The sequence below is a fragment of the Neomonachus schauinslandi genome, chromosome 9 (genome assembly GCF_002201575.2).
Source record: "Neomonachus schauinslandi chromosome 9, ASM220157v2, whole genome shotgun sequence".
NCBI lineage: Eukaryota > Metazoa > Chordata > Mammalia > Carnivora > Phocidae > Neomonachus > Neomonachus schauinslandi.
The window spans coordinates 115,931,578-115,955,114 of record NC_058411.1 but is presented as its reverse complement, the minus strand read 5'-3'; the positions used below and the strand labels follow the sequence as shown (position 1 = coordinate 115,955,114).

Sequence of the window (23,537 nt, the reverse complement as noted above, 5' to 3'; positions counted from 1 at the left end):
TCTATTTTGCCAGTTATTTTTCCATTGAGATGATCATATGAATTTTCTCATTTAGTTTGTTAGTAAATTGCATTAATTGGCTTTTCAAATATTATAAATTCTACTTGGTTATGACATATTATCCATTTTATGTATTATTAAGTTGGATATGCTAATTTTAAAAAATTTACTTTTAAAAATTTACTTTTAAAAATTAAAAATCTATGTTCATAAGAAATACTTATTAATAGTTTTCTCATACTGGTTTTGTCCAGTTTAGGTATCAGGGCCTCATAGAATGAGTTGGAAAGTATTCTCTTTTCTTCAATTTGCTGTAAAGCTTTATGTATAATTGGTATTATAGCATTATTTCTTCCTTAAATATATGTAGATTTCACCAAAGAAGCCATCTTAGCTTTGGTCGCTCCAGATTCTCAGTTCTATCCCCTCAGTTCAGGGAGTCTGAAGGGCTCCACATGGGTTTTCCATCCCTGTACTACATCCTAGAAACTCTCTCAAGGCAGCAAACTGGGGCAATCATAGGGCTCACCTCATTTGTTTCCCCACTCTCAGGGATCACTGTCCTTTTTTTTTTTTTTTGCCTGCTATCCAGTTTCTTGCTTATCACTTTCTGGTTTTGCTTTGTTTGGGGTTTTGTTTTTTGGATTTTCGTTAATTTTCTTTTGGGATAGCTCAAGCAAGAGGGCAAATCCAGTCCCTGTTACTCTATCTTGGCCAGAGCAGAAGCTGTGTTATCTTTTTTTATCCATGTGTATCCACATACAAATGTTCTGGGAGACTAGATGCACCAAAACATTAAGAGGATTTATCTCTGAGTGGTGAGATTATGGCAATTTTTAAATTTTGTATGTATGATTTATATTTTCTACAATAAAGATATTACTGCAAAATAAAAATAAAACAGTATTTTTCTCTAAAAATAGTTCTCTCCAATGTGTATGAGGCCCACCCTGGATGATAGGTGCCCCTGGAACAGATTATAGGGCTCTGCCAACTTCTGATGTGCTCCAGGGTAACATGATAATGGGCATACTGCTCAGTTCATGAAGCAAGCCTGGTAAAGTGTTGCCAGCCAATTTCCCATGGTAAGTAGGAAGTATTACAGTTCAGACAAAGCATCTAAATTATACCCTGAATCTCTAGAATATGGTGGGTCTACAAAACGTCCATCAACATCTCAGAGCCATGAGCTCCCAAAAGTTTAAATATTTTTACAGAAGACAGTACGCATGCACAAACACACTGACACACTTCACAGACCCACACATAAACACATCATCTACAATAAATGATACCAATTTGGAAGCATTTTTGCTAATACTTCACAGAAGAAATATTGAGAAAATTCTAATGACCAAAGAATGTTAATTGGAAATTATATAATTTTAATTTTAATTCTTTTAATATAAATAAAATATCATTTTCACTCTCTAGTACTTTGTTTTTATTTTAGTGTACAAAGAAATTATATATTAATATTTATAAGAGCTTTCAGAAAATTCCTAAAGACCTTCATTTTATGATCCTTTTTAAAAAAAATCTTAAATTCTTCAGTAAATTCATCCACCACAGTTGAAAAATGCAAGGGGACAGATCATTTTATTCTTAATATTAGTTGGAAGAAACCTCAGTTCCCATTAATATAATATACTATGACTAAGTAGATATTTTTAATGATACGGCGACCACCGAGATCTACACTGCAGGATCAGTCACCTAACCTCCCCTCTCAAGATAACCAATAGCACTTAATATGAAGAAGTGATATGGAAGAGCTTAGTTTCTAATAAAAGCTTCCACATTGGGTAGAATGCTAAATGGGCAAGTAAGTTGGTATCTATATTTATTAAAAGCAACCCTGTTACACTGGTACATACATACCATCTTCCTCAACTCCTGGTTGGAAACAATAATGACATTTGGTGGGTCCCCAATGGCAGTGGCAGCTCCTCCAATATTTGTGAAGATCACTTCTGCAATCAGGACTTGTCTTGGATCAAGGTTGAGCACCTCACATAACCTGTCACAAATGGACGAAAATAAAAGTAGCCATGCTATTCAATTGTGACAGGCCCATGTGCAACCTAAATATTTTCAAAGCACTTGCTTAATCAAGACAGGCGTGCACGTGCATGCGCGCACACACACACCCCTATGAGAAATGCAATGCTGAGGAATAAACAAAGACAACAATGTTTACAGAGCTACAGTTGACCCTCAGCATTGCATTTCTCTGAAAGTTAACTGACTACCCATCTGAACCATCAGTGTGAAAATGTACCCCCATCAGAAACCCACCCCGGCCCAGATCTGGAGGGAGCACAGTTCCCTGTGTGCAGGCCCTGGCACATGTAAATTGGTGCTGACCACCAGACTCCTCGGAGTCAGGGGTGGGGCAGCACACAAAGCCCCAACACTCAGTAGCTCACATCAAGCCTACCAGCCTAATTCCTTACCCACCTTCCCTTTCTCAGATGCTGAGGCCCTAATGTGTCTCCTAGCCCCTTCCCTCTAACTACTACTTGTGGACCTCTTCCAGAGAGAAGGAGCACACACTCTACAGCTGTGGGTCCCTGCCTTGGCTGAACACTAGATTTGTCTGGGAACCTTTGCAAGTCCTGCTGTCCGGCCCATGACAGACCAATCCCTGGGAGTGGGCTTGAGAAGCAGCATTCTACAGCTCCTTAGGTGGATCCAGTGAGCATGAAGTTGAAAAATGTTGCCTTAAAGAAGGTTTAGGAAACACATCATGGCTCACCACACCTGTCCATTTGCAGCACCCACTTCCATATAGAAACCAGGCCTTGGGTCTCCAGGCTGCTGCAGTCAGTGGTCCTTCCCACCACCTCCCAGCTCAGAGCATAACCAATAGCACATCTGAGGGGGGTCAGCCTACAGAGCCATGCGTGGAAGCTGAGGAGGGAATGGTATCCAGGGACCAGGGACAGGAATGAATCCAAAAAGAGGATCAGACCCCAAACAGCAGCAGCAGCAGCTCTCAGCTGAGGGAGCTCCCAGGATCCGGCTCCAGCAAGAAAATAATTAGTGTACACTAATCAATAATGCTGGAGCAAGCATAGAGATGGCATCCTATGTAAATGGGTCTAACTCTTTAACTGTGAAGACTAATGCTACTCCAGACAAAGGCAGAAGAATGTGATTAAGCTCATAAAGTCATGAAGAATATGGTAATATAAATAGTGAATCTGAGCACACTAACGCTTGAATCTTGAAAGATGCAGTTTTTAGACTAGTAAATGGAATTGCTACTCTCACAGAAAATTACAAAGTTGGTTCCTGGAACAGTGAGGATATAAACAAATCCCAGCAAGGCTTGGGGATGCCAGGAATATGGATGCCCCCCTGGAAGCCCGCTCTCATTGGAGCTGCCATCAGAGAGTACAACGATACACTGGGACCTGGCGTCTGTGGGTGATACTACTGTTTTCAAACCAGTGACAGCAGCAGAGTCGCCTTGGTAGGAGGGGGTGAGTATGGCCTGCCTCTTGCCCCCTGAGGTCTCCTCGAGGCAGAGTTTGGTACCTGCCATTAGTAGTACATGGTACAGTTTACAGCACCCTTGAAACACATTCGTTCCAGCCTTCATTTGCCCTCAGAAGAACCCCACATACTAGGAGGTGTTACACTCCCCTCACAGGAAGCCTGAGTCCAGTGTCCCTCACCCCAAATCCCTGCCTACATGCGGGGAGTGAAAAGGCAGCCAAGTTTGCAGGAGCTTGGCCAAGAGACCAACTCTCCACACTGTAGGCAGCACCCATGGGGATGCTGCCTGCTCGCTGCTCCTCTCCTCCCCAAACCCCTCCCCTCTGCTCCAATTCACTCCACCTCAGAGAGTCGCCATTCTTCAAATGCCAAAGGCATCACCTAGAATTAGTCCTGAGCCCTGCAAGTAGCCCCTTATTGATCACTTTGAACTTGCTATGTCTTATGTCTCGTGTCCAGGAGGGTCTCTTGTCCAGCACAATCCTCAAAACACTAGCTTGGGTTAGTCCCTTTGATGGTACAACCCAGATCAGTGTAGCTAAAGTGACTTGTCTGGGGCCCTTCATTATGTAGCTTGGTCCCCTGAACCCCCAGGGGGTACCTGTTTCCCTAGGACCAGCCGAATACCAGGACATGAGAGGCCTAAGCAGGGAAGGACCATGATATGCTGGGGAACCATCTTCAAAATAAAGAACATCAAGTATGGATAAAAGGGGACACCCGGGTGGCTCATCGGTTGAGTGTCCAACTCTTGATTTCAGCTCAGGTCATGATCTCAGGGTTGTGATATCGAGCCCCAAATCAGGCTCCATGCTCAGCATGGAGTCTGCTTGAGATTCTCTCTCTCCCTCTGCCCCTCTCCCCACTTGTGCTCTCTCTCAAATAAATAAATAAAATCTTAAAAAAAAAAGTATGGATAAAAGTATAGGCCCATGGCCTTGCAAGGAGCCTGCATGACTGGGTCTGAAGCTCAAGCTTCAGAAGATTCAGGGCAAATGGCCTCTGATGCTCAATAAATGTCTAATTAATGAAGTGGATGGAATTCAAAGGAATGAAATGGGGAATCAAAATGAATCTCTCTCTCCCAAAGTTACCCTGCAAAGCCTTGTCAGGCCAGGTCCTGCAACCCTCCAAGGAGCCTGGTGAGAGCAAGATGGCTGCCCCGCTTTCCCCAGCCCCTGGCTACATGCTCCTCCCCACATGGCAGGAGCTCCCACACTGCTCTGTCACACCTGTGACCAGCCCAATGGACAAGAACTTCTGGCACCTAACAGTCTGTCCCCCACCCCTGGACAGCAAAGCCTGAGTCTTCTGACTCCCACAGGTGTTTCTGTGGCCAACACCACTGCTGTCACAGCCACAGCCACAGCTGAAACCATAGCCTTAGCCAAGAGCACTGAGCACCACAGTCCCAAGGGATGCACAGGCTAGACCAGGGCACACCAGCAAAGGGAAAGTGGGGACTCGACTGAGCAGCAAGAATACACCACCATGAGCCTGGCCTAATGCCCATGCAGGGCCACTCTGCATACCTTATGGTCACAGGAGTAAAAAGCAGCAATGTGGTGACATTGTCCAGGAAGGCAGACAGGACAGCAGCAAGGAGACACAACATGATGATCATGGCCCACACTCTTCCCCTAGACAGTTGGTACGTCTGAGATGCACACACACAGAAAGGAACAAGCCAGGATCAGTGGGGTTGAAGAATAAATGTGACTTTTCATTAGGGATTCTAAGAACTAGGGGTCCAAAAAAAACACTGCATGGTGGATTAAAACTTAGACCCAAGAATTCCTAAATTTGCTAAGATGAGGAAGTGATATCTTGTACCTGAACATTCTGAACCCACATTGACCTACGTTCCTTCCTTCTGATTCTCCTTCTCACAGTGCCCTGTGATGGTTCACTGATTACAGTGTTATAGCCCTCTATCCCTTTAACATTACCCAGTATTTTACAATCTCCTTTTGGTTAGACAGACTGGGCTGCGACCCTTAAGCCTAATGATTGTTGGCAACTTAGATTTACGGACTTTTAGTACCAATATTGAGAGGAGACCAGATATGTGAAGGTGCAAGAGGGTACACAAAGATGGCAAAAATCATAGCATAGTTCTATCATTCAGAGTTTGCAAAAGGGTTTGATGAGTAAATAATCTTTTAAAAGAACTTTCCAGTTCAAAAAAAAAAAAATCAAGCATAACATTAGCCTTTGCATTAGGAGAGCATGGCAAGATCTCCTCTCACCAACCCTGAGTGACAGCACCAGTGCAGTCTGGCTGTCAGAACTTGCTGGTGGATTCCTCAGGATTCCAGGTACAAAAGTGAATGTTTATATGTTCAATGATTAGAAAGTGATCATTGAAATTGTTTCACCAAAAAGCAAGTAATCAGAAACTGATGACTTGAAATATTTAGATGGTCTAAAATGCAAAACAATATTTGATATGTAGCTTTCAACTTGCCAATTTAACTAATGTTACACAAACATTCAACTCAAATATTCTTTTCTTTGATCTCCTTCTTCAGTTTACTGAGAAGAAAGTGTTGCTCAGAGCCACCAACTCTGCACAGCAACTGTACCCAGGCTTACATCTGTGATTTTGAAAATGAGAATGAACTTTAAAATATTTGCTTTAAATGGTAGTTTTATTAACTGAATATGTCATGGCAAAAAATTAATTAATTAATTAATACATAAATATTAAATGTCACATCAAACCTACCTTTACAGCACAATAATCAAAAAATCCAGTTTCTGAAAATATGGCTACTAAGATCATCTGTGGGGAAAACAGAAAAAGGAGATAAGGAGAATCTTTTAGCAGTGCACCATCCTGAAAGGACATCAGAGTGATCAGTTACAGATCTCAGCTCTGGCCTCTGCATGACATCAAGCTTCTTGCTCTCTTGCTGAGTGTAATCCACTTATGAACTTCCTGAATGGAGCCTCTTGTTAACAGGTTTGTACCTCTATATTTTTGTCCAGGGATATATGTACCCAAGGTACATTATCATTCCACCTAATCTTCACAACAAACATCAGATATTATCATTACCCTCTGTTTTTTTTTTTAAAGATTTTATTTATTTATGTTAAACAGAAAGAGAGAGCACGCATGAGCAGGGAGAGGGCCAGAGGGGAGGGACAAGCAGACTCTTTGCTGAGCTTGGAGCCTGACGGAGGCCCAATCCCATGATCCCGAGACCATGACCCAAGCTAAAACCAAGAGTTGGACGTTCAACCAACTGAGCCACCTGGGTGCCCATCATTACTCTGTTATACCAGGAAACCAGGGGGCAGATTTGGGAGACGACTTGCTAACAGTCACAAAGCTAGAAGCAGGAAAGGAAATGAGCCAGAATATGGCCTTCTGTACCTACATGTCCACACAAGCAACAATTAAACATTTTAACATTTTTAAACTGGGTTAAATTTTGTTTTCTAAAATAATGAAACAGATTTTCATCACCAATTTGATCAAGACATGCAAATAAGAGCAGTTACATTGAAATGATTATTCTCTGGGTTCTATATGAACCCAGAACTTGTGCTTCTTTCTAGTGATGACATAAGAGACAGTAACAAAAAGTAATGTCCCATTTACTCCAAATCTAATCAACCAGATATTTCAACCAGCCAGAACTTTCTGGATGATTATGTATTATACCTCCTAAGATGGCAATATACCAATGCATTGAACTTGGAGGAAGAAGATGCAGGTTCAAGTACTAATTCTGCCACTTAGAAGTAGTTTAACCTTGTGCAAACAAAATTATTTAATCCTCTGTATTTCAGCTTTTCCCCCTCAACTTTAAATGTTTTATTCCTTGTAAGATTATTGTAGAAATTCAATAAAATTATGTAAATTAAAGTACTTAGAAAATAGTAGGCCCAATACTGTCTTTCAAATATACTGCATAAAATGAAAATTTCCAAAAATCAGTTTAGACTCAATAAAAATATCTATCTCATCTATAGTGACCATTGATGTTTATCCTAACCCAAATGGCCACCTCCACCTGTTGCTGTCTGTAGAATGTGGTGCTTCACTCACCAGTAGATGCTTCACATGAACTGAATTGAATGGGTAGGTCCTGTGTGGTCTTCCATTGTTGTGGGGAAGCTGGCCCACATATTTGCTGCCAAAACTACCCAGAAGAGACTGAGACTCAGGGATTGGGGTAAGTAGCCCCATAGGTGGCTGATTGCCATGAAATAAAGAAGAAAAGGCAGGGGCCTGGATATATGAACTATCTTTCCACATCCAAAGTTTTAGAATCTTGCTGAACTGACATCAACTGAGAAAAAAACTAAACCATTTGTTATGGGCTCAATTGTGCTACTTTCCCCCACAAATTCCTATGGTGAAATCTTAACCCCAGTACCTCAGAATAAGTTAAAGTGAGGCCCTAATCCAGTACGACTGGTATCCTTATAAGAAGAGGAGATAGCACACAGACACACACAGAGGGAAGACCAGGTGACAATACAGGGGAAAGATGTCATCCACAAGTCAAGCAGAGGCCTCAGAAGGAACCAACCCTGCTGACACCTTGGTCTCAGAAATCCAGCCTCCAGAAGTGTGAGGAAATAAATTTATGCTTTTGAAGCCACCAATCTGTGGTACTTTATTATGGCAGCCCCAGCAAACTAATACATCATCCATTTAAGGTGTTTTTTTACAAACCATTTCAAATACTAACAAAATGGTAAACACACACTTGCCTAAGGCTTTTTTTAAACTTATTTTATGAGACGTCTGTTATATCTTCTTTCTTCTTTCCAGATGTGCAGGCCCCACTATATACTTTTCAGGACCAACAGGATTATGAGTTTCTCTTTAAAGCCTAAGTTCAGAGAATTGCCCTGTCTCCTTACACTCTACTCAGAAAGGAGGCAGCTAGTTTGGATCACATTAAAGCCTAGAGTAGCACGGCCATCTGTTATGACTACCCAGGAGGAATAAACATTACCAAGAAAAATGAGGAAATATAGTAACCTGCTTTGTGCAAAGTAGGTCTTTTGTCCAGAAAGGGAAAACCCTCCTTCAGACCACGTAGCTGTTGTGGGTCTGTTCAAGAACACATGCAGCATTCCCACTGCCGTCCAGGCCCTTATCAATTTTCACTTATTCTAGTTAAATCAGTTTATGACACATAAACTATTCCTTAGGGACAATTTCTTCCATTTTCCATGTAATTACAGGTGTTTTTCTAATCACCAAAACTTACATGGTCCACTTATTTAGAATATTCCATTTTATATTTTAAGAGCAGTAATTTTATACTTTAAGGCCATTTAAAAAATTTGCTAAATTTTTTAAATGGCAATATTATTTAACTACCAGACAGGCCTACGGCTGCAATTCTCCACCTAACTAACCAGAGCACCAATCATTCCATTCCTCCACAGGAGAAATTTTCTAGACCTGTACTAACACTTCTTAATCAAGCCCTAATTGTCAAGCAGTACAATGTCTTTAATATAATGAAAGATTATTAGCAGTAGCAACAAAAGAGAAGGTGCTGGGTTACAGCAGGCTAGGAGCCCTGTCCCACTGGGAGGACTGTAATTACCATGCCAAATAGCAGGGCCAAAGTCTCAAAATCAATCCACTCCACCACATGGGTCAGGCTGGGTCTCTGCAATCAAAGCACAAATTTCCCAATTAATCTTGGGCATCATCTTCTTGGTGACAGGCTGTAAAAAAAATGTGCTATTCTTTATGGCAAGCCCACTCACTGGGCCAGAGTCAAAAATCACACCATCCCCTTGCCTTTGAAATTAGAGTATACCATCAATGAAAACCACTTGTGACCCAAGGCATAATAATGTCAAGCCTATGCATTTAGTTATAAGAAAAGCAAATTTCTTAAATCCTGTCCCTGGCAACTCCATGAAGAACTATATCCTGAATTGCAGGATTGACCCTTGAGGTTGTGAGGTCCCCACATGCCTTCCTTGGTGTTGGAGCATGAGGCCAGGATGGCAATAACTGAAGGACACACTTGTCCTACTCGCCAGTTGTCCATCCACTCTCACTTCATCTTCTAACAACCCTGCAGAGTAGGGAAGGCTGGAGTCATGGGGAAATGGGAACATGGAGTGTAAAGCGAGGGCACTTTGAGACTCTAGTTGTTGGGAAAGGACTGCACAGTGGCCCAGGATGCTAACCACAGCACAGGCTGTGTGCCACATTAACATTTTTTAAAATAAAATAACTACTACTATACTACTACTTAAGAGTTAATAAAAGTAACAGTGGCTTATGTATAAGTTTTAGGACTCTGGGACATTTTACCCTAGAGTTAGCATTTGTTTATACCAACTCTAGCCAAGAAAAATTAAATAAATAAATAAATAAATAAATAATAACTGAACATAGCTCCACATAGTTTTTTAAACCAGTTATTATTCTTTGGTTGACTGGATGGCCTATAGTAGCGCTTTGCAGAACGCTCCTCTGAATTCTATAGAGTCGTTTACAAATCCACTTCTGTGTGCTGCCACCTTGTTCGGTTCCAGTACTGCTCCTCAAACAATGGCAGGCCTCCATCTTCAGTGGGTGCTTGGCCTCTCCTGCCTCCCTACATTCACTCCTATGTTCCTGCCAGACAAGCCACACACAGACACTGATTATGTGCCATCAACCCCCAGACACACATCTCTAGGGACCTCCTGGTGTCTGCAAGACAGCGCCAACCTCACCATTTATCACCTCTGCTGCAGGCGGGATGACCCCCTCTAGTTCCCAAGGGCTGACAGCACCAAGTCAACTCTAACACCACTCAGCTATATAGCCTGGGGCAAATGAGTGACCATGATGAGCCTTTCCTCAACCAAAATGGGGAATAAAAAATGTGTGTGTGATAAAGTCAAATGAAAAATACTCATCAGTGTTGAAAGGTTTATTAGTTCATGCTTCTAGCATGGTTCCTGAGGGAGAAATGTGGAAAGAGTATATGAAAGAATGAAAATCACCAGCTAACACCTAATTTCTAGACTGTCTTTAAATCTTACACCCTATGGAGTGGTAAGCCATTGATTCAAAATGTTACAACTTACATCTCCAATCACAGCCAGCGCTGCTAATGCCACAAGGGAACCCAACATGGCTGCCAGGGTTCTGTGAACAATCTGGAAAAGAACGCAGGAAATTATTTCATTCTGGTCCACAGGGGTTTAAAATGCACAAAAGCCTATATTGCTATTTGTATCCATTAATGTCAGCCATTCTGTACCATATCTATTAAGAAAATAAATAAATCATGGGTCTTGCTGTTTCAGTCACACACAAATAGCACAGTCTGCCTTCTAAAGAAAGCTGATTTCATTTCCTGAATAATTAGATGACCCAGAAGTAGAAGCAGAAGGCTACAGTATGTTCTATAAAGAAGCCTGCAGTAAATTGTCATTAATTATTTACCATATGATCCCTAGGCAACCAGACCATTAGTTCCACAACATAAATCAATTCTGCCCCATTACTGAGACTGTTATTAAACCGAAGGTATGTCAAATACTTAATCTAATTGAGACTTCAGTGTTATCACTGAATCATGAAAGTACTTTTTCTGTTTAATTATAATTCAAATGGACATGGAATTTCTGAGACAAAATATGAAGAAAGGCAAGGATGCAGAGAAATTGGAACCCTCCAACATTGCTGGTGGGAATGTAAAATGGTGCAGCCATCATGGAAAAGCTTGGCAGTTTCTCAGTAAGTTAAATAATAAATTACCATATAATCAGAAATTCAACCCCTAGGAATTTACTCCAGAGAAATGAAAACATATGTCCTATTAAATTAATTAAATGAGGCCATTAAACTGAAGTGGCTCTAACACCTTAGCAGTCTACTAAGCAAACCAAAATCTAAGCCTATAATAAATGCCTCAAGGTTAAGAAATCAAAATCTAAGGACAACTCATCATAAACAGCCAACTAGACTTCCCAAATATGGCAAACACTTAGGCTATAGCTAAACAAATTATTTCCTTGCTACACTTTCCCCTTTTCCCCGTAAAAGTCTTTCCCATACCTCCTGTTGGTAGAGCACTCCTAAGCACTCCCAGTTTGGCACTGCCCAATTCAAACAAATTTTTGCTCAAATAAACTCTTAAAAATTTACTATGCCTTGATCTTTTAATAATTCACATAAAGCATAAATGTTCATAGCAATATTATTCAAAATAGACAAAAACTGGAAACATTCCAAATGTCTATCCATGGTAAGTGGATAAAGAAAAAGTAGTTTATGTTACAACATAGAACTACTGATACATGCTATGTTATGAATGAACCCAAAATACATTATGCAAAGTGAGAGAAGTCAAACACAAAAGACTGCATATTGTGTCATTCCATTTATATGAACTGTCCAGAAAAGGTTAATTTAGAGAGACAGAAAGATCAGGGTTGCCTAAGGCTGGAGGTAACAATAGAGACTGATTGCAAATGGGCCCTAGGGGTCTTTATGGGGTGATGGAACATTCTAAAACTGTATCATGCTAATAGTTGCTGCTGTGGTCTGAATGTTTGTGTCCTCCCAAAATTCATATGTTGAAATTCTGATCCCTAAAATGATGGTATTAGAAGGTGGGCTTTTGGGAGATCATGAGGTCATGAGGGCAGATTCCTCATGAATGTGATTAGTGACCTTATAAAAGAGGATCCAGAGAGATCTTTTGCTTCTTCTACCACGTGAGGATACAATGGAAAGTCTGCAACCCATAAGAAGGCCCTCACCTAACGCCTCCAGAACTGTCATTTATAAGCCACTCAGTTTGTGGCATTTTGCTATAGCAGCCCTAAGAAACTAGTACTGAGAAGTGAAGACACTGCTATAATCTCTAAAAATGTTGAAGCAGCTTTGGAACTGGGTAATGGGTAGAAGGTGGAAGAGTCTGGAGGGGCACACCAAGAAAAGCCTACATTGCTACTAACAGACCATTAAAAGCAATTCTGGTGAGGGCCCAGAAGGAGAGCTGTCTGAGGAGAAGCCTCAGTCTTCATAGAGAATACCTAAGTGGTTGTGAACACAAAATGTTGGTGAAATATCAATGGTAAAGGCCATTCTGAGGAGGTCTCACACAGAATGAGGAACATGTTATTGAACAATGGAGAATAGGTGATCCTTGTTATAAAGTGGCAAAGGACTTGGTTGAATTGTGTTTGTATCTTAGTTTGTGCAAGGTAGAACTTGTAAGGGATGAAATTGGCTAACTGGCTGAGGAGATTTTTAAGCAAAGAGATGAAAGTGCTGCCTGATTACTCCTCAGTGCTTGGAGTAAAATGAGAGAAGTGAGAAATTACTTAAAGATGGAACTGTTAATCAAAAAGGAAGCCAAACTTTAAAATTTGGAATTCTCAGCATATCCAAACTGAAAGAAATGAGAAAGTTTATTTAGGAGAGAACACAAAGGGCATGGCCAAATTTGGTAAGGTTATCAGTTTGGATCTGACATCTCAACAGAAGCTAGGAGCTAGTCACCAAGACAATGGGGAGAATAGTCAGCTTCTAAACAGAAGCCAAGACCTGCCATCCAACACAGTGAAAGAATAGCCCAGAAGGTATTTCAGAGATCATCAGGGCTGCCCCTCCCATTCTAGGACCAGAGTGCAAAGGCCTACATGGCAGAAAGATTTCAAAGGGTGAGCCAATGCTGCTTGGCACTGCTTCACATTGTGGGCTCCAGTGGACCTAGGGCACCCAACAAAGCACAGGGGGCATGGCTTTCTCCACCTAGATTTTGAAGAATGGACCCCCTGGAGCCCTAGGCTTTGGACCCAGGCATAGGACCACCAAGAGTATAAGATCACAGCAGAAAGCCCCTACTAGGGCAATGCCCAGTACAGCAGTAGACCAGTAGAGCCATGGGCCTTTGATTCCAGCCTGCAGAATGGGGTGTGTCCAGCAAAGTCATGAGGGCAGGGCTACCTAAAGCAGTGAAGGCAGGACCCTCACTGGTTTTGAACTTGCCAGGGACCCATCAATCCTTTCATCTTTCCTATTTCTCCCTTCTGTAATGGGAATATCTATCCTATGCCTGTTCAACCATTGCATTTTGGAAACACATCTGAGTTCACACATTCAACATCTTTGGTTCAGAGCTGGGAGAAATTTGTCTCCAGATATATATTCACTCTCATCCATATCTGATTTAGATGCTATTTAGATGAGCCTGAGGACTTCAGACTTTTAAGTTAATGCTAGAATGAGTTAGGACTTCTAGGGTTATCGAAATGGAATGAATGTATTTTGCATTTAAGAAGGACATAAATTTTGGGAAGCGAGGGGTAGAATATTATAGTCTGAATGTTTCTGTGTCCCCAAAACTGTGAGAAATAAATTTGTTGTTGATGAGGCACCCAGTCAGTGGTACTGCATTACAGCAGCCAAAACAGACTGAGATAGGTGTTAAGGGTTGGTGAACACAGAATGGAGCCCCTCTGCCCTCAGCACAGATGGACACTCCAGGCCCCAGGACATAGAAGGGAGCACCTCTGCCCAACAGTCAGGGACTCCTGAGATAAGAACCACCCCATCCCCTCACAGGACCCCTGGAGGAGTCTGGTGCCTCCAAAATGAAATTCAAGTAAGGCTGCTTCCTATTCACATAACAGTCAAGGCACAATGTCCAGGCAGTGGCAGACAACTGTGCTCAGGGAATGGCCAGAACAAGCTGGAGGGAGAACAGTGGGACAGATGTTTCTGTCCATTCTTCACTTCACTTCACTTCACAAAGCCCCTTCGGGACTCTGTGGCTAGAAACAATGAGATTTCCCAGCACATCTAGGAGAATGGCTAAAATAAAAAGTAGAAACAACACCAAATGTGGGCAAGGATGCAGACTGGCTCACTTACATGTTCTTGTGGGAATGAAAATGGTCCAAAAAAACTAAACGAGCAACTACTTTATAACCCATCAATTCCATCCCATTTTATTCCAGAGAAATAAAAACCCACGTTCACAGAAAACCTGTACATGAATAATCATAGCAGCTTTATTTGTAACTGCCCCAAACTAGAAATAATCAGATGTTCTTCAAGAGGTGAGTGGTTAAACATCTATGTCATGGTGAAAAGGTACAAACCACTGATAGAAGCAACATTCTTGAAATGATAAAATTATAGAAATAGTGGGCAGATTAGTAATTGTCAGTGGGAAGGGGATTATAAGGAATGGAAGGAATTGGGTGTGGATACAAAAGGGTAACATGAGGGGTCCTTGTGGGAATGGAAATGTTCTGTATCTTGAATGTGGTTACATTAATATGTAACCATTAATATGATGATTGTGATTTTCTACTATAGTTTTGTAAAGAGGAGCTGAATATGCCAGACCCAAAATACACCACTTTGGCATATTGATTTTTTTTTTGCATAGTTTTTTTTATTATGTTGTGTTAATCACCATACATTACATCATTAGTTTTTGATGCAGTGTTCCATGATTCACTGTTTGCGTATAATACCCAGTGCTCCATTCAATACGTGCCCTCTTTAATACCAATCACCAGGCTAACGCATCCTCCCACCCCCCTCCCCTCTAGAACCCTCAGTTTGCTTCTCAGAGTCCATAGTCTCTCATGGTTTGTCTCCCCCTCCAATTTCCCCCCCTTCATTTCTCCCTTCCTACTATCTTCTTCTTTTTTTCACATATATTATTTGTTTCAGAGGTACAGATCTGTGATTCAACAGTCTTATACAATTCACAGTGCTCACCATAGCACATACCCGCCCCAATGTCTGTCACCCAGCCACCCCATGCCTCCTACCCCCCACCACTCCAGCAACCCTCAGTTTGTTTCCTGAGATTAAGAATTGCTCATAACGGGCGCCTGGGTGGCTCAGTCGGTTAAGAGACTGCCTTCGGCTCATGTCATGATCCTGGAGTCCCTGGATCGAGTCCCACATTGGGCTCCCTGCTCGGCAGGGAGTCTGCTTCTCCCTCTGACCCTCCCAACCCTCCCCCCTCTCATGTGCTCTCTCTCTCAGTCTCTCTCTCTCAAATAAATAAATAAAATCTTTAAAAAATAAAAAAAAGAATTGCTCATATCAGTGAGATCATATGATACATGTCTTTCTCTGATTAACTTATTTCGCTCAGCATAATACCCTCCAGTTCCATCCACATTGTTGCAAATGGCAAGATTTCATTCCTTTTGATGGCTGCATAATATTCCATTGTACATATATACCACATCTTCTTTATCCATTCATCTGTTGATGGGCATCTTGGCTCTTTCCATAGTTTGGCTATTGTGGACATTGCTGCTATAAACATCAGGGTGCACGTACCCATTCGGATCCCTACATTTGTATCTTTGGGGTAAATACCCAGTAGTGCAATTGAAGGGTCATATGGTAGCTCTATTTTCAACTTTTTGAGGAACCTCCATACTGTTTTCCAGAGTGGCTGCACTAGCTTGCATTCCCACCAACAGTGTAGGAGGGTTCCCCTTTCTCTGCATCCCCACCAAAATCTGTCGTTTCCTGACTTGTTAATTTTAGCCATTCTGACTGGTGTGAGGTGATATCTCATTGAGGTTTTGATTTGGATTTCCCTGATGGCATATTGATTATTTTTAATTAAAGTTACTTGAGAGGGGCGCCTGGGTGGCTCAGTCATTAAGTGTCTGCCTTCAGCTCAGGTCATGATCCCGGGGTCCTAGGATCAAGCCCTGCACCAGGCTCCCTGCTCAGCGGGAATCCTGCTTCTCCCTCTCCCACTCCCCCTGCTTGTGTTCCCTCTCTCACTGTGTCTCTCCCTGTCAAATAAATAAATAAAATATTTTTTAAAAATTAAAAAAATAAAGTTACTTGAGAAACAGCTGTTACAAAAAAGACACTCTAAACCTTTTTTGTCCCCCTGAAAAGAAAAAATAAATAAACCTCCCATGTGAAAGGTATTCTCCCTGGACTAATAGGGTAGATGCCATCCTCATCACCAGAAATAGGGAAGTCAGGGCTGAGACAAGCCTTGTTACTTCACTAATTTACTACCCAAGCCCAAACCCCTTTGTCTTGTCAATTCTTCACAAATGTGTTGTTTTCTTATCTAGAAGATATAAAAGCTGCCTACTTTGGTCATTTCTTTGAGGCTCATATTTGGGGGGGCTCCTATATGTACAAAATTAGTTTTTGTTTTCTCCTATTAATCTATCTTCTGCCAACTTAATTATCAAATCAACTGTGATATAATGATAAAAAATATATCTTTTGTCATTCAGATGACCAATATTTGTTTCTCAGATATACCTAATCTTCATCCACAGTTCCTGAAAACACTTCAGAGCTATAAAAGTGAAATGAGATTAAAGAGTGCATTTGTGTTGATGAGCACCAGGTGTTGTATGGAAGTGTTGAATCACTAAATTGTACACCTGAAACTAATATGACACTATATGTTAACTAACTAGAATTTAAATAAAAACTTTAAGGAGTGCACTTGTCATGATAAGCACCAGGTGTTGTATGGAAGTGTTGAATCACTATATGGTACACCTGAAACTAATATTACATTATATGTTAACTAACCGGAATTTAAATTAAAAATTTAAATAAGTAAGTAAATAAATATAAATAAATAAATAAATGAAATGGGTGTCTTGTCATTAATGAAGGTGACTTTTGGACCCTACTCAAGGGCAGTGGCTGGTTGCCAGGAGGACCAACCATGTGATTAGAGGATTAAAACTGTTAATTTCACTCCCCAACCTCCAGAGAGAGTAGAGGGGCTGCATCGACCAATAGCCAATGATTTATTTAATTACTATGTAATGAAGTCTCCATAAAAACAAACAAGGATAGCTTTTGGTCCTTATTTTCAGAGAGCTTCCATGCTTGAGGAACCAGAACACTTCCGCATGCCATCAAGCTGGGCCCCAAGCTCCATGACAACAGAAGCTCTTTTCTTGGGGACCTTGCCCTATGTATCTAATAAACTGATAAACATAAGTAAGTGTTTCCCTGAGTTCCATGAGCCACTATAGCAAATTAATCAAACCTAAGGAGGAAGTTGTTGGAACCTCTAATCTGTTGCCAGTTGGTCAGAAGCCTGGGGCTTATGACTGGTTTCTGAAGTCAGGAGTGGGCACTGAATGCCTACCCTGTGGAATCTGATGCTATCACTGAGTAGTGTCATAATTGAGTTAAATTCTCAGGTGTCTAAGAATTGCTTGGTGTTGGTGGGGACTCCCATGCTGGAATTGACTCTGGGAACCCTAAACGACAGCCAAAGAATGTAGGCAAGAAAGAGGAAAATTTCTCCCATCCCCACAGTATTACCATTGGAGGAAAGTGGATAAAGAGTACAGGGAATCACTGTATGTCTTTCAACTACATGTGAATATGCAGCTATGTCAAAATTAAAACTTTAATTTAAAAAAAGGCATGCTTCTCTCCTCTAAGACATTGCTAAACTTAAATCAAGGACAGACCGTAGGATCCTATTCAGCATACAATTTACAATAAAAAAGAAAAAAAAAAACTTTTTTAAAGAAAAAGAACATATGGGTTCAAATCAGATGACTCCAAGGATCCTTTTCATTCCAGAATTCCATGGCAATATCTTCCTAAATTTGGAAAGCTGAAATTAATGCCATCAAAATATAAGCAGCTTTCACAACACGATGCTTACTTTAATTAAAAAATAGCAACAACAGTGCACTGGCACTGCTCCCAGCATTGAGGAATCAGCAATAAAGAGACGGGAATGCCCTGGCTGTGTGCAGCCCAGTCCCTGTAAACAAGAAATGAGTGTTTGGTAAACAGAGTGAGGGATGTGATGGGACAGAGAGGCCTGAAGGTATGACACAGTCAGGACACAGGACACCCAGAGAAGGAGAGGAGACTCAGCTCCGAATAGGTGTCAGGGCCAAGAGGGGCTTCAGTGTCAGCGGCAGAAGGGAAGGAGAGGAGGGGCCAGCAGTCAGGGACAGGCAATTGGGCCATGGTCAGGAGAGGTTTGGGTTTAATTTCATCATTTCTCATTCAAAAACAAACCAACTACTTGCCAAAAAAATTGCACGTCTTCCCTGCTTTGTATGTGTGTATATGAGAAAGAATAAAGAACAGTGAGAAAGAATTAAAGGAAAATGTTGCGGATCAACAAACTTCAAGAAAGCACGGAGCCTTGAGTGAGTTCTAAGCAGTCTGAGTGTGTGTTAATTTCCCCTGCTTTTGTTTAATCCAATGAGGCAGGTTGCCAAGAAGCAAAGTTCTTTTCCTTCTCACCATGGTTCCAAGGCAGGTTACATTTGCCTTATTTTTTTCTATTTTTGAAAGCATTACATAGAACATTTTTCTAATTGGTCAAAAGTGGTTTTTAATGCACTTGACATTAAAATCACTGAAAACTTCATGAAAGATTATAAATTAAAGCACTGTACATAATTTCATGAGTCTGCACATAAATGCATTCTGCTCAGAGGTTTCAAATCATTTTAGAAACAACTTTCATGAACAACAATGTACCTCTATATTTTGCCTGCTATGTGTGATATACTACAGAAACCTAAAATTAAGTTCACAATCTACATTGAATGGCAACTTTTCTCAACAGTGCTCACAGAGACCACTTTTATGTGATGCAATGCCTTTTTAACTATTATTTTTACAAATAACACAGGCAAAGCTGTTTCAAAATGTCAATAAATTATTCTGAGCAATGTAGGTTCCAACAACCTTGACAGGTGTCATACTAATTGCAGAGCCTCTATTAATAAAGGCAACCACTTTCAAAGTATTATGCAGTAGATTGCAAAGGTGGTGATAAAGTTCCACTTTAACTGCATTCCTTATGATCTCATTAAGGGCTTAAATCAGTTATATTCAGTTATGTCAGTTATTCTATTACATAAAAAAATACTACATATTCTGCTATTATGACAATGTAGCCTTATACTAGTGCAAGAAGAAAGAAAAGAGGAAGGAGAAGAATGAGAAGAAGATAAGAGAGGAGGAGGGAAGAGGTGAAGGAGAGAGACAGAGAAAGTGACACTATCAAAGGACACCACAGTGATCCAGGTCTTCATTAGAACCAGTGCCTTGAAACCTAAACATTATCCTCATTTTGAATCAGTGTTCTTTGCCTTCTCCCTCACCCTGTCCCGAGACTAACCACACTGGGCTTGAATGATCCTTGGGCGCTTGGAACCAGCCATGACCTCTCACCCTGTACACCACTTGTCAGGCCCCCTTCTAACTAGCAGCACCTTCAGCCATTGCTCTGCTAAGTCTCACATAACATGGAAGATGGATGGAACATTAAGTGCATTCCAAAGATCTTGAGTTCCTTGAAGTGTTGATAATCTTAGCTCAACAGAAGACCCTGTGGGCCAACAGGCATGGGAGATGCTGGTTAAACATAGATTCACATATGCCTCTCTGCAATGTTTCCAAAACCATAATTGCTACTGGGATTCTCCTCCCAAGATGCATCCAGAAGTAAGAAATGAAAGAACATACACCCTGGGAGGGGCCACAGGTTATCTGGGAGTCAATGCATAGCCCCACTAGTCCACTGAGGCCACACAAGCAGGCATGACAAATACCAGTCTGAGCAGAGCCTCAGAGGTGCTGTTCAGACAACAGTCCTGCCATCAAGTCCCAGCAGAGCAGAAAGCAGTGGGTTGTAAGTCACTGGGATATTTCGGTGAGCTGTGGACACAGAAAATGTTGACTAAGGAGGAGGAGCAAGATGGAAGTGGAGTAGGAGACCTAAATTTCGTCTAGTCCCAGGAATTCAGCTAGATAGGTATCAAACCATTCTGAACACCTACGATACGAACTCAACAGGAGATCAAAGAAAAGAATGGCAGCAATGCTCTACACAGGAAAGTGACCACTTTCTGGAAGGTAGGACGTGAGGAAAGGTGAATCCGAGGCTATATACGGGAAGATAGACCACAGGGGGAGGGAGCCTGTCAGCCAGCTACCAGCAGATAGAGCAGCAGAGCACAAAATCGGAACTTTTAGAAGTTGGCTCTGCTGACGGATGTTGCTCCAGTGGCTAAGTGGGGGGTGGAACCCCCACTGGGACAGTGTGGTCTCAGGACCCTTGGGGTAACAGGAAGACCGGGGGTGCCTGAGTGCAGCAGAACTCCCAGGTATCAGAGCAGGGAAGCTGGCAGCAAAGACGGAGCCAAGGAGTGGGCTCTCAGCTCGGGGTTGCCATAAACCATGATCCGTGGCACAGTTGGGCCACTGCTCTTCCAGCAGAGACCCAAAAAGCGGCAGATCCAGGGAGGCTCCCCTTCCTCTCCTGGGAGGAGTGGTGCATTTGGGACTCCACACGGGGTCATGTGCCAGAGATAGAAATGCTTGGTCACAGTCTGGGTGAGCATGGAGTGCAGCTGGAGACCGGGGAGACAGGAGTGACTGACTGCTTTTCTCTGGGGGCACACTGAGGAGTGGGGCCCCGAGTTCTTGGCTCCTCTGGGGTGGAGATTGGGAGGCCGCCATTTCCAATCTCATCCTCCAAAGCTGTACGGAAAGCTTGCAGGGAACAAAAGCTCCCGAGAGCAAACCCAAGCAGATTACTTAGCCCAGACCCGGCAAGGGTGGGGCAATTCTGCCTCCAGCAAAGACATTTGGGAACCACAGGAACAGGCCCTTCCCCCAGAAGATCAGCAAGAACGGCCAGCCAAGACCAAGTTTACCGATCAATGAGAATGGCAGAACTCCAGCACTAGGGGGATACAGCACATAGAATTCATGGCTTTTTTCCCCCTGATTCTTTAGTCTTTCAAAGTTAATTTTTTTTTCTTTTTCTATTTTTTAAAAAATTTTTCTTTTTCCCTTTTTCAACCAACATCTTATAAATCCCTTTTTTAAAAATCCTTTTTATTTTTCATTTTTTGAGTCATATTCTATCCCTTCATAGCAGTTAACCTTATTTTTGGTATATGTATATACATAAGTTGTTCTCTCTTTAAAATTTTGGGATAGTTTCTTCTACCAGACCAAAATATACCCTAAATCCCTAGTGTATGGCTTTGTTCTAATCTCCTGCCTGATCACATTCTCTCCCTTTCTTATTTTTTTTTTAATTTCTCGTCTTTCTTTCTTCAACCAACTTCTTACTTATTAATTCCTTTATAAAATCTTTTATAATTTTCAACTTTACAGTCATATTCTATCACTTCATCATATTTACCCTTATTTTTGTACATATATAAGTTTTTCTTTGTTTAAAATTTTGGGAGGCACTTTCTTCTAACAGACCAAAATACACCCAAAATCTAGTGTGTGGCACTGATCTATTCACAAGACTGATCATATTTGATCATATTCTTTTTTTTCTCTCTCTTTTTTCTTTCTTTCCCTTTCTTTTCCCCCCATTTCAGGTCTCTTCTGATTTGTTTAGTGTATATTTTTCTGGGGTCATTGTTACCCTATTAGCATTTTGTTCTCTCATTCATCTGTTCTCCTCTGTACAAAATGACAAGATGGAAAAAATCACCTCAAAAAAAAGAACAAGAGGCAGTACCGACTGACAGGAACCTAATCAATATGGACATTAGTAAGACGTCAGAACTAGAGTTCAGAATGACAATTATAAAGATACAAGGTGGGCTTGAAAAAAGCATGGAAGTTATTACAGAAACCCTTTCTGGAGAAGTAAAAGAACTAAAATCTAACCAAGTCGAAATCAAAAAGGCTATTAATGAGGTGCAATAAAAAATGGAGGCTATAACTGCTAGGATAAATGAGACAGAAGAGAGAATTAGTGCTATACAAGACAAAATGATGGAAAATAAAGAAGCTGAGAAAAAGAAAGCTAAACAACTACTGGATTACGAGGGCAGAATTCAAGAGATAAGCGATACCATAAGACAAAATAATATTAGAATAATTGGGATCCCAGAAGAAGAAGAAAGAGAGGGGCAGAAGGTATATTGGAGCAAATTATAGCAGAGACCTTCCCTAATTTGGGGAAGGAAACAGGCATCAAAATCCAGGAGGCACAGAGAACCCCTCTCAAAATGAATAAAAATAGATTAACACCCAGATATCTAATAGTAAAACTTACAAGTCTCAGAGACAAAGAGAAATCCTGAAAGCAGCTTGGGACAAGAGGTCTATAAGGTACAATGGTAGAAATATTAGATTGGCAACAGACCTATCCACAGAGACCTGGCAGGCCAGAAAGGACTGCCATGATATATTCAGAGCACTAAATGAGAAAAATAGGCAGCCAAGAATACTATATCCAGCTAGGCTGTCATTGAAAATAGAAGGAGAGATAAAAAGCTTCCAGGACAAACAAAAACTAAAGGAATTTGCAAACACGAAACCAGCCCTACAAGAAATATTGAAAGGGGTCCTCTAAGCAAAGAGAGACCCTAAAAGCAACACAGACCAGGAAGGAACACAGACAATACACAGTAACAGTCACCTTACAGGAAGTACAATGGCCCTAAATTCATATCTTTCAATAGTTACCCTGAATGTAAATGGGCTCAATGCCCCAATCAAAAGACACAGGCTATCAGATTAAAAAACAAGACCTATCCATATGCTGTCTGCAAGAGACTCATTTTAGACCCAAAGACACCCCCAGATTGAAAGTGAGGGGGTGTAAACCATTTACCATGCTAATGGACACCAAAAGAAAGCTGGGGTGGCAATCCTTAGACAAATTAGATTTTAAACCAAAGACTATAATAAGAGATGAGGAAGGACACTATATCCTACTTAAAGGGTCTATCCAACAAGAAGATCTAACAATTGTAAATATCTATGCCCCCACCATGGGAGCAGCCAATTATATAAGGCAACTAATAACAAAAGCAAAGAAACACATTGACAACAATACAATAATAGTGGGAGACTTTAACACCCCCCTCACTGAAATGGACAGATCATCTAAGCAAAAGATCAACAAGGAAATAAAGACTTCAAATGGCACACTGGACCAAATGGACTTCACAGATATATTCAGAACATTTCATCCTAAAGCAACAGAATACACATTCTTCTCTAGTGTCCATGGAACATTCTCCATAATAGATCACAT

At 41.2% G+C, this 23,537-nt stretch overlaps 1 protein-coding gene across 1 annotated transcript in view; it reads right to left on the bottom strand.

Annotated features, from left to right (window-relative positions):
• The window catches only part of OCA2 (OCA2 melanosomal transmembrane protein), a 518,586-nt gene that overhangs the window by 363,526 nt on the left and 131,523 nt on the right, over positions 1–23,537 (bottom strand). Inside the window, exons 9-13 of the mRNA XM_021680470.1 lie at positions 10,576–10,647; positions 9,087–9,152; positions 6,233–6,289; positions 5,037–5,161; positions 1,882–2,020 (exon numbers count right to left, since the gene is read on the bottom strand). Coding sequence (XP_021536145.1) covers positions 1,882–2,020; positions 5,037–5,161; positions 6,233–6,289; positions 9,087–9,152; positions 10,576–10,647 — 459 coding nt within the window. The remainder of the gene's footprint in view (positions 1–1,881; positions 2,021–5,036; positions 5,162–6,232; positions 6,290–9,086; positions 9,153–10,575; positions 10,648–23,537) is intronic.